General features: G+C 36.5%; 2 protein-coding genes across 4 annotated transcripts in view; both read left to right on the top strand.

The window, feature by feature from the left end:
• Positions 1-19,652, top strand: part of LOC137039070 (netrin-G2-like) — a 78,668-nt gene that overhangs the window by 57,318 nt on the left and 1,698 nt on the right. For 2 of the 3 annotated variants that reach the window (XM_067414249.1, XM_067414250.1), the window contains exons 6-7: positions 14,180-14,347; positions 17,438-17,572. In XM_067414249.1, the coding sequence (XP_067270350.1) occupies positions 14,180-14,347; positions 17,438-17,572 (303 nt within the window). The remainder of the gene's footprint in view (positions 1-14,179; positions 14,348-17,437; positions 17,573-19,652) is intronic. The other variant, XM_067414251.1, reaches the window with a different exon arrangement.
• Positions 4,685-14,168, top strand: LOC137039072 (nucleolar protein 58-like). Its single transcript, XM_067414252.1, has 2 exons — positions 4,685-6,439; positions 10,751-14,168. The coding sequence occupies exons 1-2, from the start codon at positions 5,536-5,538 to the stop codon at positions 10,891-10,893; spliced, it is 1,047 nt and encodes a 348-aa protein (XP_067270353.1). The 5' UTR covers positions 4,685-5,535; the 3' UTR covers positions 10,894-14,168.

Genomic DNA, 19,652 nt, shown 5'->3' with positions numbered 1-19,652 from the left:
AAGCTCTTTACAAAGCTGCTTTCACTTTAAGGCCGAATGCACGGATCCAATACACTGATACACATCTGATATTCTCCCAACTTTACTCTTCTCTTTCTCCCAGGCGTTTATATTTTTCAAATTTTATAAGACATGCATCAAGTGTATGCCAACTAAACTGATCTTGACGTTTTGTAACTGAAACTATAGGCTATGGCTATGGGTGCACACACTGTGCCTAAGAACCGTCTTCTTCCATTTTGCTATGAACTGATCAGTGTTCAAAAGAATTGGGAAAATGTGTATGACCCTATAAGAGTGATTCCTGCTAGACTGTCTGCAACAACAACAAAAAACCTTTTAATGAAGAAAAAACCCCCACTGACTTTCAGAACTGCTACAGAAATGACTTTCGACCTAGATAGAAATGTAGTGGAGTAAAAAGTACGATATTTGTCTTTCAAATGTAGTGAAGTAAAAGTCATACGTTTCCAGAAAAAATAATACTCAAGTAAAGTACAGATACTCAAAAGTACAGGACTCAAGTAAATGTATTTAGTTACTGTCCACCTCTGATTAAAATAAAGAAAAGATTATTATGACAGAAAATCATTAAGAAAAATGTAATGATACCAGGAAAATATTAAGCACCACAACTGTTTTCAACATTAATAAGAAATGATTCTTGCGCAGCAAATCATCAGAATGATTTCTGAAGGATCATGTGACACTGAAGACTGGAGTAATAGTGCTAAAATTTCAGCTTTAACAACACAGGAATAAATTACATTTTTAAAATATATTAAAGTAGAAAATGGTTATTTTATATTGTAATATTTCACAATATGAGTTTTTACTGTATTTTTATCAAATAAATGCAGCCTGTTTGAGCATAAGAGACATTTATCAAATATTATTTAAAATCTTACTGTTCCCTAACTTTTGAACTCTCGTATTTTTTTTTAAATCCTATTTTCCATAATGTGTTCCCTTTTACCGTTTATATAAAACAGTTTGTGTAATTGCAAAAATGCAACATCAATGTCATAGAACACGAAACCCTGTGTGAATCTCTCACTGAATTATTACCCAGAGACTGAGACAAATCATTTTCATCCACGCCACTCAGACACAACACTAAATAAAACATCTATCAGTAATACGGGCCATTTTTCATTAGCAAACCATATAAATACAATAAGTCCATGGAATTAGGAAACAGTGTCTTCAGCCATGCTTTAATTATGAAACACTGGGGAGGGACGCAACCTTAATAAAACATCAGCATGCCTGAGAGCAGGAAGTATCGGCCTGCTGTGGTGCTCGCTGTGGGCTGCCCACGCTGAATCCCAAAGCTCCCATCAGCATCGGCGCAGTGTGGTCATTCCTCTTCCAGAGGGAAGACACCTGCTCCTATTGAGACGGACAGACAACAGCAAACAAGCTAACATGCATTAGATGCCAAAAACCACGTTCCATATTTGATGTACAGTCCCGTGAATACTGGCATAGACAGAGATGATTAGCATTGTGCTGGCATTGAGGAGCGCTTGTGACTAAGTTTCTACCAAAAACTTTCAAGCTCAAGTATGTGCACTTTCAGCATTCAAATATAATAAAAATATAATAAATAAACTAAATAAAATATTTGTAACAAAAAACCTTTATATAAATATATAAACATTCTAAAAACTACAATACATTTAAGTGTTATTAAAAAAAGATTTTTTAACATGAGCATGCACAATCAAATATTCAATATTGACAGATACCAGTAAATTAGTGTACAATAATGTATGTGTACACGCCATGATGGCGATACTAAAGTATTGGTACCTTGAAGTACAGTATAACTCTATGGTATATAAAATGGCAATCCAACAGTACCATGGTATATGCATCTAAGATCATCATTGTATAAAGATACAGTATCATTGCAGCATATGGATATGACAGGGTGTATATGGTCGACTGATGTCATGGGTAAATCCATACATCATCAAGCGTGAGTCCCTCTCTAGTGCTTGTCCCTTTTAGTGCTGTGGACTGCAGTAAAGTGCCTTTAGCTGTGCCCTTTATTTGTGGTCAGCGAATAGCTGAGATCAGGCTGATTTAGGCTCTGATGGGCAATACTGTCGTGGTATTTGATCCCTACACTGGCGAGCTCATCCTTCTGTCTGCTGACTAGACACGGCCACCTCCAGTGACACATCGACTTCTCCTCCTGCTCCAACAGGCGGCTCAGTGATCCCTGAATCCCTCACCAATACACCAGGTGACACATGCAGAGACTACATTAGCATCTTTGAGCAGTTCTTCTGGTGTATAGATACTATCGATTTATGAAGCCTTGTTTAATGGTCTTAGTTCCTTGTCTTGCATGAAAGTCAACATGAAATGCCATTTGTAACCCATTTTAGTTCACAATACAATGCCATTATCAAGGAAACAGGACATTCAAATGCAGGATTAAACTTGGTTGGGAATTAATTGGATTGTTAAAAGTGGACCAGACACACTTTTGAATTACTTACAATAAGATCTGTATCTTGTATTGTGGAAGTATAAATGGTTTATTTTTAATTTCATGTTGACTTTAAAGTTCCTTTTCGTTGCTGTTTAGTAGTACTGGATGTTAGTGTGTCTTTAAGATTAAGCATTGCTCAGCTGTGGTGTTTTATGGTGTGTGCACACTTGTAGTTCGGTTCTCTTTGTTCTTTGGATCAAAAAAGAAAACGATACATTTAGGGCCAGATATACTAAACAGGGAATATTACCGTGAGAGCAAAAAGCACAAATGAGATGGGGGTGGACAGTTCTGCTTGTGATCTACTAACAACGCGCAAATGAAAGGACACAGACACATCATTCCCATAATGACCCACACAATCTACCAGTTAGCATGTGGTTTAAAGGACAACCTTTAAATTAAAATGTTGAAAAATTAATTAAATTGAAAAATTAACCTAGGGGTAATTTACACATGGTTACCGAGTAGATCGTTCTCTGGAATGCGTTTTCAATGTATGAATGGTAGTGTATACAAATGTAAAGAGTTTTATCTCTAAAAACGTATAACGAACTTATAATTACAGACAGCAGCCATCTTGGAAAACAGTCTCGACCAGCGTTATACACTCGCATTATGAGTTAATCGGTTTTTAAAGATAAACAACTCTTTACATTCGATTTTCATGAAAACACATCCCAGAGAACGATCTACTAAGTAACCATGTGTTAACTACCCCTAGGTTCATTTTTCACTGGAGATGTCCTTTAAAACATGCTTTTTTGGGGCAGTAAATAATACCAGTAAATTGATGAGTGCAAACTTTAGGAAATCACTTTACATGATTAATTTAAATACTGTCCTCCCATTGTGTCTGAAATGGAAACTCCTACAAATGCGTATGCAATAAGGTCAGCCGCAAAAACTTTAGCCTTTACAGTGCTAATTTTTCACTGTGTGTCTGTATTAAATCCTGACAGTAGTTTTTTAACAGCAAAAAAGGGTTTATATTGGCTGTTAGTAAATCTCATTACTCTTTCATTTTTAAGATCTAACCTAGACATAAAACAAAAAACAGCTAAGTGTGAATACACCCATAAACAGATTTAGCCTTGTGGTTGAATTTATACTACTCATTGAAAAGTATATAATAAATGTATGATGATAAAATCAGTAATAGCATCTAAAACAATAATCATTGTCATCAAACATTTATTCAAATAGATTAAAACTAGGGGGCGAAAAAAAACCTTTAGGATATTTAGAAAATTATACAACCAAATGAAGCTAGATGTACACTACATCACCCACTTATATTTTTTATAGGCTTTGTATTCTTTTGCATAAGTACAAGTATGTTTTTCAAAGCTAAAATTAAAAATAGAGGTGTTAACAGTAGGAGGTATCTGGCCCTCTTTACTTACTCTCTCGGCTCTCAACTCAACACTGTAATTTTACTGTCCCAAGTGCTACTTGTGACAAGCTTTCTGCCCACAATGCCAGCTGCTACCATCTCGAGCCAGACAGACACCTCGTCTTTAACTACGATGCCATCTCCGTCTAGTCCAACACTCACAGTCATACCCACGGCACCTGACCAGCCAGGTAAGAGAACGTCCTGTAAATGTCACAATCACAATTTGTTGACAAGTTTGCACAAGACAAAAATACATTAAAAATGTTTTCTCTAAATGTCTTCTAGTATTAAAGTTTTGATTTTTAAAGAGTAAATCCATCAGAACTCTGTTCACAAAGACATTTTAACCTTGAAATTAGCTATAATATATGCAAGCATGTGTCTATCTATTTAGGTTAGACATTCTTCATTTATTCTGACTCACTTGTGTTAATAATTGAGAGGTGAAATATTCAACAGGGAGCATGTTTAAAGCCATACTTTCAGTTTTGTTCTTTTGCCCTCCTGGTTGTGAGAATGCATACATTACAGTTATTCTATTAGAAGGCGCTTCAGAGAGCCTTGAATACTCACTACCTTAAAAAGATGATTTAGTACTTTATATGAGTCTCATATTTCTTGTAAAAAAAAGTATACTAATTTATATATATATATATATATATATATATATATATATATATATATATATATATATATATATATATATATATATTGCAATGTGTATATGCTCGTTTATTGCATTTAAAGCAATGGGTTCCGCTTACCAAGGAGGTTGATTTTCCAATCGGATGTGCTAAACAGCAGGTGTTCAGTTTTGTTGACTGCGAAAGTTGCTTTCTTTGTGTAATTAAAACAAAAATGCCACCACCTCACCTATCCCAACATTTCTGCCTCTCGCACCAGGTGTGTGTAGCAACCGCCTTCCGAACCTAATGGCGCTGAAGCTGTAACTAAAAATGAAAATGGCAAGCCCAGCCTCGAGAGATAAATCATTAAATACTCTGTTATTGTGAAACACAATCACTTTCAAGAGCACATGGTGTGGCGGTCGAGGCTCAGCTAAAGGCCGGAGCTCAATTCTTTTAGATCTATTTTTGAATAGCGATTGAATGAACAGCTGCTAAATATTTCATAAGAAAAAAGAGACCAGGTCATGGTAAGGAAGACCAAAAAGGGGCCAATTTATTGAACTTATGGAGAGAGATAGATACATGAAACCATAACAGGAAAGCGCAACGAGTCCTGTCCTTGAAGAGTTGGATGGGGGCACTAGCAGGGGGAAGTGATTCTATCAGGGCTTGTGTATCTCGTTTCTGCTGAACTGGAAATGGCAAAAGGTTGAATCGCTGCAATAACATCCATTACGTACAGTATGTAAGCCCAAAGGGCAGCAATGGCATCCGTAGGCATCTTTACTGCTTTTGACTGAACAGTTTAGATATCTGATTTTTTTTATGCTCTGTACACAATTACAGTTTCCGCAGCAGCAGATGTGATACCCGTTGTGTCCACCACAGCAAGCGACACCGCCGCTGCAACAACTGGCTTTGTTACAAGCATTCCACTGTCAGTTCTTCCTGAGGTTACTGAAGCAGTTGCCTCATCCTCTGATGGAACTGCAACACTTTATATGGTCACCAAAGCAATATCTTCTGCAACCGTGGCAACAACACCTTCTGCTACCATGGCAACTTTTGAAACAACATCTTCAACATCACCTAGCACCATTCAACTGCCAACCTCTCTTGCACCTGTTTCTGATGCATCAACGCGTGAAGTGGTTACAGCAAATACTGTGATAACCTTGGTTAAAAGTACCGTTGTGTCCTCAACTGATGCAGCAATGAAGGCAGTTGATTTAATTGTTCCAGCAACTGATGTCCCTGTAACTTCTGCATCTGATGTTGATGCTCCTGCCACTGATATTATTGCTCCATCTCCATCTCCAGCGATAGTCATGCTTGCTCCAGAGACTGGTTCCATTGCCCCTGCGACTGTTGCGGTGGCTCCTGCATCTGTATCTCCTGAGGTTGCAGAAGCTACCGATGTGTCCGATGAAATCAAACCAGCTCCTGAAGGTCCAGGTGCTGAATTTGTCACAACAATTGCAGAAACAGTCACCTCCAACATCCCACCTACAGCTGCCACACCTCTTCTGCCCAGTGACCCTTTGCAAGCTCCAATCCCAGACGCTACTTCTCAACCTGATGCTGAGATTAAACCTCCATCCAAAGATGCAAAGAACAGTGAAGTTCCTCTCAATGAGGAAAAAACAGCAACAAACTTGGGGAAGAAAGATAAAGATGCTCCTGACAGTAAACCACCATCCAAAGTAGGTGAAAACAATGAAATTCCTCTTAGTGAGACCAAAGAGGAAAAAACAGCAACAAATTTGGAGAAAAAAGATAAAGATGCTCCTGACAGTAAACCACCATCCAAAGTAGGTGAAAACAGTGAAATTCCTCTTGTTGAGACCAAGGAGGAGAAAACAGCAACAAAACTAGAGAAGAAAAATAAAGACACAGAAGCCCCAGGTACCCACAGCAATTCTGACATCGGAATTATATTTCTTGCTAAAGTGAAAATTACACCATGATACACTTTTATCTGAGCTTCAAAAGCTAATTTTTGAGGCTCAATCTGTTGAAGTCTGTTACACAACCCAAATTGCTTTTAGAACAGTAAGCCAAAAGACTAACTCTCTTGAAGGAATAATACATGAAAATTCTGTCTTTTACTCAACCTCGTTGTTGTTTAAAACTTGTAAGACTTACTTTCTTCTGTGGAACACAAAAGGTGATGTTAGGCAAAATGACAGCCTCAGTCACCATTCTCTTTCACTATGAAAAAAATGAAATAATTTTGGACTATTCTATATAGAAAAAAATATTCCTTTTCCACAGAAGAAAGAAAGTCATATGAGTTCGGAATGACAAGAGGATGAGTAAATGATGATAGAATTGTCATTTTGTGTGAACTACTGTATCCCTCAAAATACTTTTTTAAACAAAACTCTAAAGTTTTATATATCTAGAGAGTAATAAATGATGACAGTATTTGTTTGGTTGATCCTGACAGAAAGCGCTCAGGCAGGCTATAATCATCTTCTCTATTTGACGTCAAATATGCGCTCTGTCAAACTTGTTTTGAACTTTTGTGGTTTCTGAAACATTAAAAAAGTTTAGTATATACTACCATTCAAAAGTTTGGGGTTGATAGGAAATTTTTTGTTTTGTTTTTTAAAAAGAGCTCTAAAGCTCACCAAGGCTTTATATTTAATATGGAAGCTTGTTTCCACGACAGAAAACAACTTTTTTAAACGATAATTGCAACTTTTTATCTCACAATTGTGAATTTACATCTCGCAATTCTGACTTTTGCAATTGCAAGTTATAAAGTCAGAATTGTGAGATATGAAGTAGAAATTGTGTGATATGAAGTCAGAATTGTGAGATATGATTTCAGAATTGTGTGACAGTCAGAATTGTGTGACAGTCAGAATTGTGAGATATGAATTCAGAATTGTGTGACAGTCAGAATTGTGTGACAGTCAGAATTGTGTGACAGTCAGAATTGTGAGATATGAATTCAGAATTGTGTGACAGTCAGAATTGTGTGACAGTCAGAATTGTGAGATATGAATTCAGAATTGTGTGACATTTAGAATTGTGTGACAGTCAGAATTGTGAGATATGAATTCAGAATTGTGTGACAGTCAGAATTGTGTGACAGTAGAATTGTGAGATATGAATTCAGAATTGTGTGACAGTCAGAATTGTGTGACAGTCAGAATTGTGAGATATGAAGTCAGAATTGTGAGATATGAATTCAGAATTGTGTGACAGTCAGAATTGTGTGACAGTCAGAATTGTGAGATATAAAGTCAGAATTGTGAGATATAAAGTCAGAATTGTGTGATATAAAGTCAGAATTGTGTGATATGAAGTCAGAATTGTGAGATATAAAGTCAGAATTGTGAGATATGAAGTCAGAATTGTGACAGTCAGAATTGTGAGATATGAATTCAGAATTGTGTGACAGTCAGAATTGTGAGATATGAAGTCAGAATTGTGAGATATAAAGTCAGAATTGTGTGATATGAAGTCAGAATTGTGTGATATGAAGTCAGAATTTTGAGATATAAAGTCAGAATTGTGAAATATAAAGTCAGAATTGTGAGATATGAAGTCAGAATTGTGAGATATGAAGTCAGAATTGTGTGACAGTCAGAATTGTGTGACAGTCAGAATTGTGTGACAGTCAGAATTGTGTGACAGTCAGAATTGTGTGACAGTCAGAATTGTGTGACAGTCTTGTGTGACAGTCAGAATTGTGAGATATGAAGTCAGAATTGTGAGATATGAAGTCAGAATTGTGAGATATGAATTCAGAATTGTGTGACAGTCAGAATTGTGTGACAGTCAGAATTGTGAGATATAAAGTCAGAATTGTGAGATATAAAGTCAGAATTGTGAGATATAAAGTCAGAATTGTGTGATATAAAGTCAGAATTGTGTGATATGAAGTCAGTATTGTGAGATATAAAGTCAGAATTGTGAGATATAAAGTCAGAATTGTGAGATATAAAGTCAGAATTGTGAGATATAAAGTCAGAATTGTGTGACAGTCAGAATTGTGAGATATAAAGTCAGAATTGTGTGATATGAAGTCAGAATTGTGTGATATGAAGTCAGAATTGTGAAATATAAAGTCAGAATTGTGAGATATGAAGTCAGAATTGTGTGATATGAAGTCAGAATTGTGTGATATGAAGTCAGAATTGTGAAATATAAAGTCAGAATTGTGAGATATGAAGTCAGAATTGTGAGATATGAAGTCAGAATTGTGAGATATAAAGTCAGAATTGTGTGATATGAAGTCAGAATTGTGTGATATGAAGTCAGAATTGTGAAATATAAAGTCAGAATTGTGAGATATGAAGTCAGAATTGTGAGATATGAAGTCAGAATTGTGTGACAGTCAGAATTGTGAGATATGAAGTCAGAATTGTGAGATATGAAGTCAGAATTGTGTGACAGTCAGAATTGTGAGATATGAAGTCAGAATTGTGTGACAGTCAGAATTGTGTGACAGTCAGAATTGTGTGACAGTCAGAATTGTGAGATATAAAGTCAGAATTGTGAGATATAAAGTCAGAATTGTGTGATATAAAGTCAGAATTGTGAGATATAAAGTCAGAATTGTGAGATATAAAGTCAGAATTGTGAGATATAAAGTCAGAATTGTGAGATATGAAGTCAGAATTGTGACAGTCAGAATTGTGTGACAGTCAGAATTGTGTGACAGTCAGAATTGTGAGATATGAAGTCAGAATTGTGAGATATGAAGTCAGAATTGTGTGACAGTCAGAATTGTGAGATATGAAGTCAGAATTGTGTGACAGTCAGAATTGTGTGACAGTCAGAATTGTGAGATATAAAGTCAGAATTGTGAGATATAAAGTCAGAATTGTGTGATATAAAGTCAGAATTGTGAGATATAAAGTCAGAATTGTGAGATATAAAGTCAGAATTGTGAGATATAAAGTCAGAATTGTGAGATATAAAGTCAGAATTGTGAGATATAAAGTCAGAATTGTGAGATATGAAGTCAGAATTGTGACAGTCAGAATTGTGTGACAGTCTTGTGTGACAGTCAGTATTGTGAGATATAAAGTCAGAATTGTGAGATATAAAGTCAGAATTGTGAGATATAAAGTCAGAATTGTGAGATATAAAGTCAGAATTGTGATATATAAAGTCAGAATTGTGATATATAAAGTCAGAATTGTGTGATATAAAGTCAGAATTGTGAGATATAAAGTCAGAATTGTGAGATATAAAGTCAGAATTGTGAGATATAAAGTCAGAATTGTGTGATATAAAGTCAGAATTGTGAGATATAAAGTCAGAATTGTGAGATATAAAGTCAGAATTGTGTGATATGAAGTCAGAATTGTGTGATATGAAGTCAGAATTGTGTGATATGAAGTCAGAATTGTGAGATATGAAATCAGAATTGTGAGATATGAAGTCAGAATTGTGTGATATGAAGTCAGAATTGTGTGATATGAAGTCAGAATTGTGTGATATGAAGTCAGAATTGTGTGATATGAAGTCAGAATTGTGAGATATAAAGTCAGAATTGTGTGATATGAAGTCAGAATTGTGTGATATGAAGTCAGAATTGTGTGATATGAAGTCAGAATTGTGTGATATGAAGTCAGAATTGTGAGATATAAAGTCAGAATTGTGTGATATGAAGTCAGAATTGTGTGATATGAAGTCAGAATTGTGTGATATGAAGTCAGAATTGTGAGATATAAAGTCAGAATTGTGTGATATGAAGTCAGAATTGTGTGATATGAAGTCAGAATTGTGAGATATGAAGTCCAATTTGTGTGATATAAAGTCAGAATTGTGATATAAATTCAGAATTGCGTGATATAAATCCAGAATTATGCGATATGAAGTCAGAATTGAGTGTTATAAAGTCAGAATTGAGTGTTATAAAGTCAGAATTGTGAGTTATAATCTTTTTTTTGTGTGCCAAATACAAGCTTACATATTTGAATGTGTATTGAATAAATAACTTTAAAAAAAATTAAAAAAAGGAAAAAAAAAATTCTTAGTACTGACCCCAAACTATTGGAAGTTGTTTTAAAGACACCACAACCACACACCAACCTTTCTCTAAAACAAAATCTTTAAATATCAAAATACTATATCTACATAATACAATGTATTGTCAACAGATTTAAACAATGAATAAAATGAACTGGAAAATAATGATTTGACTGATGAGTTCTTTAAATACTCATGATTTCTCTGGTCTGGTGTAAACAGTATCTGCAGACATTAAGAGGAACGAGCCTGGGGAAACCGAAAAAAGCATGGAAGCCAAAGAGAAAAAGCACGAGAAAGAAAAAAAGAAAGAAAAAGATTATGAAAAGAAAGACTATGAGAAAAAAGGTATACAGAGTTTATAGTTGAGTGTGTGTATTTTGTGTAGTTCGACTATAGAAATGAAACAAACAGATATTGCACTCACCTGACACAATATTTAACTATTGAAATGACTGCAGTCTGACTTGACTGAATGGCACTTTCCAGTAATGCTGCTGTGGGTGAGATGGACTATCTGTTAGTGAACATTTACAGCTTGATTAAACAGCCATTAGATCCACAGAAAGAAACTCAGAACCCTAGTTTTCTTTAGTTTTAGGCTGTTTTGTTTACATTGTCAGTTTTCTTAATTCAGTTATCAAATATCATTATCTGGTTTCATATTTTGGGCCTTACGAACTTTCCACATTGTTGAATGATTTGTGCTAATAGTGCAGCAGTGTCACTATTAACCAACAAATGAGCTTAATATTGCTTTTATTCCAAAGTTGTAGCGAGGTTTTTGATCCCCGGGGGGCCAAAAACGCAGTTGTCAAGGATAGCGTACATCAGGTTTCAAGGTAAGGCGATGCTTTAAATCCAGGCAGCAAAAATACATTTTTTTAGGGCTTCAATGACATTTTATGTGAATGATGTATTTATATGCATTAGCACTCCTGTAGGCAATGCTTATCAAAGGATGATTCCGTTTTGATTTCTGTTTTCTAGAATGTGGACAGACACTAATATGGAAACTGTGGAAAAATTGCTGCCTAAATGTTATTCATTTCCTCTCTTCCATGTCGCTCTTTCTTGTCTCTCTCCTTTCTTTGTGCTCACATGCTTTGTTTTTTGCTTTGTCTCATAAGGTAAGCCGCTCATGATGTATTGTGTTTGCTAGAAAACAGAAAGATCTCCCCCAGGCTGTATAATCAAAAGCGTCCTCTTCTAGAAACTAGCTACTTTGCATTTTCACTCTTCGAGTGTTAGACAGCTGTCTGCTGAAGATGCAAGATCGTTTGTGAAACAGCGCTCCATCCCTTCACCGATCTGGGGAGTAATTGAGCATTTATATTTAATTAGCTGCTCTTGCCACCCATCCCACTGCTTAGCTGACTGTGACACAGCAGGACCCCACGTCGCCAGCATCTTTAAAACATCATATCAATTATTTAAACCCCAAGTGTTTAAACAGCAAAGAATCGAAAAGAACAGCTTCTCAAACACAGCTGTAACTGCAGCTCATTATCAGTGTTTATCAGTGTCATGTTAATGTCCACTTAAGCCCTACAGGTGAATTTATTTACTCAGGCTAATAACTACAACTTCCTACTTTTAAGTCAGTCTGTTTGGATTTTTGAACTACTGTGTTATGTAAAAACCCCAAAAATCTTTTAAATTGTATTTATTGAGAAAAAGTGATTTCACTATGCGTCTGAATTTTCAGCCTCACCAACAGGCAATAGGTGACTCAGACAAAATACAGTTAAGAGACCCACAGAAGAACTATTTTCTACTTGGTTAACTTACATTTAACTTTAAAGTACATGATGAAACTGGAAAGGTGCCATAATATTTTTTTAAATACCTATAAATTAATTTAAATAAAACAGTTTAGAATAAACAAATAATTACAGCCCTACAGCAAATATCAATGCATAAACAGAAATGTAAAAATCTAAATGAGGCTATAAGCAAAGCAGTCTAGGCTACAATAAGCACTGCCCATTTTTGATCCACAGCTGACCCTTCAATAAGCTCACCTTATGCCCTGTCCCAAATGGCACACTTCATGTGCATTTTCTGACTTGTGGACTTACGATGGCTGTTGCGTACGCGTGTCTGTTAAGTCCACGAGACCGCAGGGTATCCCATTCGTAATTTTAGGTCTCAAAAGGGTGCTCACAAGCACCCCCTTTGAGTTCAATATGCGTCCCTCGATGCACACTTCTGCCGAGCCTGCACTGGTGCGGGTTACACAGTGGACTTCTTCTCAGCAGTCAAAGCGGCAAAACGTTGTGAAAGTGCGGACTCAGAGGAAGACCATGAGGGTTAAGGGTGCCATTTGGGACAGGGCCTTGGTGGTTTACTGTTGCTGACTCAGACAAGCTTTACAACACGTCTCTCGTCCCATAAGAATGAACGGGAGATTTCCATGAGCCGTGTAATTTTTTGTATAATTTGTTCTCAAAGTGGCAAAAATGTATTGGATATTATACCCTAATGGGCTGCAATTAATTATGGCACAGCAAAAAAAAAAATTTTTTTTTTGCTGATTTCTTTAAAGTTGTTAAAGGGGTACTTCAGCGCTGGGAAGATGAATCTGTATTTAAACTGGGTCATTATTGTAGTAGAAATGTGATTTTTTTTTTTTATTTGGTGCTTTTTAGACTGAGAAAAGACAGAAAATGTATTTGGGCATGGGGATGAAAGACAACAATTCCCAGAATGCTTCGCTGCCCTGTCAGGCCACTCCCAAAGCCACCGCTACTAGATTACTGAATCACTGATCACTTTCCCACCGCGACCACGATCATCTTCATAAAATCAGTTCAATTAGAGAACAGACACTACAATTAAAAACTGAACATGTCTGTTCAATATGTGATTTAGCCACCGAGGGAGTGTCACACAGCCCAGACGCTGCAGGAGTCAAATGACACACATTCGTGATGAGCTGAATGAATGCACGATCATTTAAATATACTCCAGGGTTTCTACTGATATAAAGCCATATGCTAATCACTGAAGTAACCCTTTAATTACACAGTAAAATGGTGAAAAGCTGAAGAGTTAAATCAGAATTAGCCTAAGGCAAAAAAATTAATTACTGGTAATTAATAAAAGCCTTATGAGTGAAAACAAATGATACGGTTAGCATTAAAAACAACAACTGTTTCTACAATGTACTGTGAAACTGTCAACTCTTTATATTATAAATATGTCCGTCAAGCTAATGCAAAATATATGTTTGTTTGGGAATTAGAGTGGCACAGTTTAGTTAGCTTTTGTGAATATCTGTTCAATTGAGTCGTGTTCACAACTACCCAAAAAATCTGACTTATACAAAGGACCAATAGCTTCTCTAATTATGTAGCAACAGTTGTTTAGGTAGGATTAGTCTATAATGTTTTAAATAGGGATTTGCTTGTTAATAAGGCTGTAACCTAATTCACATTATTTTTGAGGTTGGGTAAAATAAGTGGGAGTCTCACCAGTTGGCTGAATAGACCTAGTTTATAGTCTCCTTAGCATCTACATGCTCATGTCCTCTCATGCTCATGTCCTCTCATCCATGAGTTTCTAGTGTCTTTTCCCCTTCCTCTCCCTCCTTCCCCTCCCTCCTTCCCTGATCCACGGACTAACCCCTATCTACTCTTTCTCCATTAGACTGCGAGTGCAATGGTCACTCAAATCGCTGCAGTTACATTGATTTCATCAACATTGTGACTTGTGTGAGCTGCAAACACAACACTAGAGGGCAGAACTGTCAGCACTGTCGCCTCGGATACTTCCGGAATGCTTCCGCCGAGTTGGACGATGAGAATGTTTGCATAGGTCAGTCAGATATCACTCCAAGCTAACCCGTTTCACTGTTCCCCTGATGCACTAACACCACGCTGCGCAGAAATTGTCCTTTCTGGCCAAATGATATTATGGAAAGGTTGAGAAATCTTTCCTCATATCCATACGGTCCAACATTTGGTCTGCCACCACCTTGCCATACATGTGACAATTTCTGATCTACTGAAGTCTAACGGAATAGATTTAAATACAGTAACATCATGCAGACCACCCCTCTCATTCATCTTACAGCCTTTACTATAGACACACAAATAATCTTTTCCACGAGTCCTGTCTTCATTTTACTGAAGATCTAGAAAATTAAACAACTTGCATTTTCAACCTTTCACCTTAAAACTATATCCATATCTTTAGACTGAGAAAAAAAGGGTTTTGTGCATGATCTATCATAAAAGTCAACATGAAATACCATTTGCAACCCATTTTACTTTAGTAATGCAAAAATTGCAAGTAAAAGGATATTAAACAAGACTTGGATTGGATTTAGAAAAGTATGTGTTACATTGTAAAACTGAAAATATTGAATTGTGATGAGAAGTAAATACGATTCACACATAGGCGTCAAAAAAAGTTATAACATTTTGATCAAAAGATTATGAAGAGAGTTTTTCATTCACTATAAGACAAGGAATGTATATTAAAAAGTAAATAGGATAAATTTAATGTTTACTTTAAATGGGGGGCAGGAAGAATACAATCAGAAATGGTACTTTTTTTAATTAAAACTGATCCAAGAGCTGCTCAAGCAATCCGTCAGAATACTCTGATAATGATACAGTGACCTCTACTGGAAAAATGCAGACACATAAATCACTGTTCTATGACTGACAGGTGCCCAGAGGGACAAATTATATCCCTGTGAATACATAGAGCAAATCCTGCTTAAATGACTGATGAACAGCCACTGATCACATTAAACTGACATCACAAACAGAAGTAGAACGGCCACTGATCACATTAAACTGACATCACAAACAGAAGTAGAACAGCCACTGATCACATTAAACTGACATCACAAACAGAAGTAGAACGGCCACTGATCACATTAAACTGACATCACAAACAGAAGTAGAACGGCCACTGATCACATTAAACTGACATCACAAACAGAAGTAGAACAGCCACTGATCACATTAAACTGACATCACAAACAGAAGTAGAACAGCCACTGATCACATTAAACTGACATCACAAACAGAAGTAGAACGGCCACTGATCACATTAAACTGACATCACAAACAGAAGTAGAACGGCCACTGATCACATTAAAATGACATCACAAACAGAAGTAGAACGGCCACTGATCACATTAAACTGACATCACAAACAGAAGTAGAACAGCCACTGATCACATTAAACTGACATCACAAACAGAAGTAGAACGGCCACTGATCACATTAAACTGACATCACAAACAGAAGTAGAACGGCCACTGATCACATTAAAATGACATCACAAACAGAAGTAGAACGGCCACTGATCACATTAAACTGACATCACAAACAGAAGTAGAACGGCCACTGATCACATTAAACTGACATCACAAACAGAAGTAGAACAGCCACTGATCACATTAAACTGACATCACAAACAGAAGTAGAACAGCCACTGATCACATTAAACTGACATCACAAACAGAAGTAGAACAGCCACTGATCACATTAAACTGACATCACAAACAGAAGTAGAACAGCCACTGATCACATTAAACTGACATCACAAACAGAAGTAGAACTGACATCACAAACAGAAGTAGAACGGCCACTGATCACATTAAACTGACATCACAAACAGAAGTAGAACGGCCACTGATCACATTAAACTGACATCACAAACAGAAGTAGAACAGCCACTGATCACATTAAACTGACATCACAAACAGAAGTAGAACGGCCACTGATCACATTAAACTGACATCACAAACAGAAGTAGAACGGCCACTGATCACATTAAACTGACATCACAAACAGAAGTAGAACGGCCACTGATCACATTAAACTGACATCACAAACAGAAGTAGAACGGCCACTGATCACATTAAACTGACATCACAAACAGAAGTAGAACGGCCACTGATCACATTAAACTGACATCACAAACAGAAGTAGAACGGCCACTGATCACATTAAACTGACATCACAAACAGAAGTAGAACGGCCACTGATCACATTAAACTGACATCACAAACAGAAGTAGAACGGCCACTGATCACATTAAACTGACATCACAAACAGAAGTAGAACGGCCACTGATCACATTAAACTGACATCACAAACAGAAGTAGAACGGCCACTGATCACATTAAAATGACATCACAAACAGAAGTAGAACGGCCACTGATCACATTAAACTGACATCACAAACAGAAGTAGAACGGCCACTGATCACATTAAACTGACATCACAAACAGAAGTAGAACCGCCACTGATCACATTAAACTGACATCACAAACAGAAGTAGAACAGCCACTGATCACATTAAACTGACATCACAAACAGTATGTTTCGCCTGCAAACACATATGAATATATGCCTTCAGGCTGTGCTATTTTTCCTTTAGGCAAAATGTTGCAACTTCTGAAACACTGTACAAAGAGAAATATTTTATAATAAAGGTTCATACCATTTTCTCATAGGTCCAGTAATAATGTAAAAAAAATAGCTATTAATGACCATTTACTACTACATATTTTTTGGGATACGTAAACATTTTGCAGCTGTGACTTTAATATAAACTCTCATGTGAAATGAGATGTGGCACTTCCTGCACTTTTACTTAAATGTTGTATGTTTGCTGTCGAGTCCAATATAGTTTTACTGCCCCATCAATGACATTGTCAAGTTGTTGCACTGACAGTATCTAACTATCCTTATGAAGAATATGCACTATTGTTAGTAAGTATGAAACAAGCCATTTTTGAGTTGTAAGTTGTGAAAATTACACTATGTTCAGTGAAATCTGAAAAAAACAAGGACTCCCTTGAACTAAACTCTAGCCTTCCTTTTCAGGGTTTCAACACAAATCTACAATTGGTGAATAATGAAAAATATTTTCTATACACAGAGTGTAACTGTAATCAGCTGGGCTCTTTACACGCCCGTTGCAATGACACCGGCTTCTGCCAGTGTCGCGAGGGCACCATGGGCCAGAAGTGTGAGGACTGTTTCCCAGGATATACCTGGAAGCAAGGCTGCATGCGTAAGTCACACTTCATGTACTGTCACTACACAAAGGCATTAAACTGGCTTAGTCATTAAAGACACATTCTTTGATGGATGATACCACTCATACAACAAATAAAGTGTTGTGAATGAACAACAACATATGGGTGTCATTTCAGTCAAACATATGAGCAACATTGTTGTTTCTCACAGAGGTCTTTGCTGTTGTACTACCAATAACAGCTTGCTGGTTACAGCAGTTATGGTTTATAGATACTTGTGGGTGGGGTGACACAGTGGCTAAAGCAGCGGGACTGGGCAAGAAGGCTGCTGGTTTGAGCCTTGCAAGGAATTTGCTGTGAGTTCAATAATAAATAGCATAATGAAACACTGTCAGAACAGGCTTCAAAAACAGGGGTCTGTTTTTTATACCTTGCTTAATACATCTGAGATGATTTGACAGATCCCAGATATTTTAATTGTGATAACTGGGGCCGGTTGCATAAACCTTTTAAAAATCATTTACATAAAATGGTAGATCGGTTCAATTTGAATTAGAAAAGTAAGACCGATTACATTTTGACTAATGGTTAGTTGGACAAATTAGTGCTTAAGACACAATCTTAACATAGTGGCTAAGTTTATGCAACTAGCCCCTGATCTCTGGCAAATTTGGTCTTCAAATGAATTTGCAGATTGGATTAAAATCTGGATTAAGTCAGGTTTAAGTTTACAGACCTGTTGCTATGACAGCAAGTCCACGATGATTTGATCCAAGATTATGACAAATCGTCAACAATCAAATCCAGCTAACTGAGTTAGCGACGTACAAACAATGGGCCCCAGGCCAGAATCTACACTACTAACAATTAAATGACTGTTTACAAATATACAATGTTGATGGTTCTTCAGGCACCCTTGAAAACCAGATGACTTACACCAGTGTTTCCCACACATAGACTAATTTGTGGCGGTGCTCCACAGAATAAACATGGCCGCCACATATTGCATTTTGTTATCATCTATTAAAATATTATTTAAAACATGTATGCAGTGTATTCGTTCAGCTGCATTTCCTTTCCCTGCTCTCTCTCCGTCACGCGTCTCTCTCACAGCAGAAACAAACACACACACACACACACACACGATGCGTTGCATTCGATCGTAACAGAGTTGCGTCATGCTTTCATCTTACGGCAGTGCGCACGGTCATGTGGATCATGGCACTCTCAATTGTTCTAAAATCAAACCAGCGCTTTCAATACATTTGAATGGTTTAAACAGATAGACAACAGCTTCACTATACAGTTATTTGCAGCAATTTTGGGTAAACAGTACAACATGGTGTGCATTGATTACTATTATGTCAACTACATGTACAATATCATTTTTTATGGAGTGATGGAGATTGTTAACATTAATGTTATTCTCTTCTTGTATTTAGTCCTGAGGTATTCCTTACCATCACAGTCACATGTGACCGTTCAACTATTTTTCAATAAAATAAATGTTCTATATTTTATTTTAATAATATTTATTAAATATTTTGAGGAGCTCTATTGGTACTAAATACTATTTGTGCAATAATTATGGTCCGATAATGACCACTTAAAATATTGTTCTTCTAATATTTATATTCTTTATATTACAAGTGGTGTAGTAAAAGGTTCAAATAGAGAATTCCAATGCAAAAAGGCAAATTAAGCAACTGCTTGCTTATTGTTAGGTTTTGCATTTGAACAGCCTATATGTTTAGACATGGTCAAACACTATATTTCTTTAAATGTAAAATTATAAAACGTTAATAACATACATCCTAATTTTTTAAACACCCCCCAAGGTATATCCTCATTTCTGCTCGCCTTCAGCAGAAATGGACTGCTGCATTCTTTAGGACACCGGCAATACATTGACAGCATACCAAACAAACTAATGTGAAAGAACCCATAGACAGACGGACAGACAGACAGATAGATAGATAGATAGATATCCCACTCACTGAAAGTGAATCCACTGGAAATTACTGTCAAAGTGAACGCCTCAAGTAAATTTGGAGACAATTTTTTGTGTAAAAAGGAAGTTACTTCTAAGTGTCTACCTACATTTAAGCTTAAATA

This window comes from Pseudorasbora parva, chromosome 13, assembly GCF_024679245.1.
Source record: "Pseudorasbora parva isolate DD20220531a chromosome 13, ASM2467924v1, whole genome shotgun sequence".
In the NCBI taxonomy this organism is placed as follows: domain Eukaryota; kingdom Metazoa; phylum Chordata; class Actinopteri; order Cypriniformes; family Gobionidae; genus Pseudorasbora; species Pseudorasbora parva.
The sequence above is the reverse complement of the archived record's forward strand: the minus strand, read 5'-3'. Positions and strand labels throughout refer to the sequence as shown.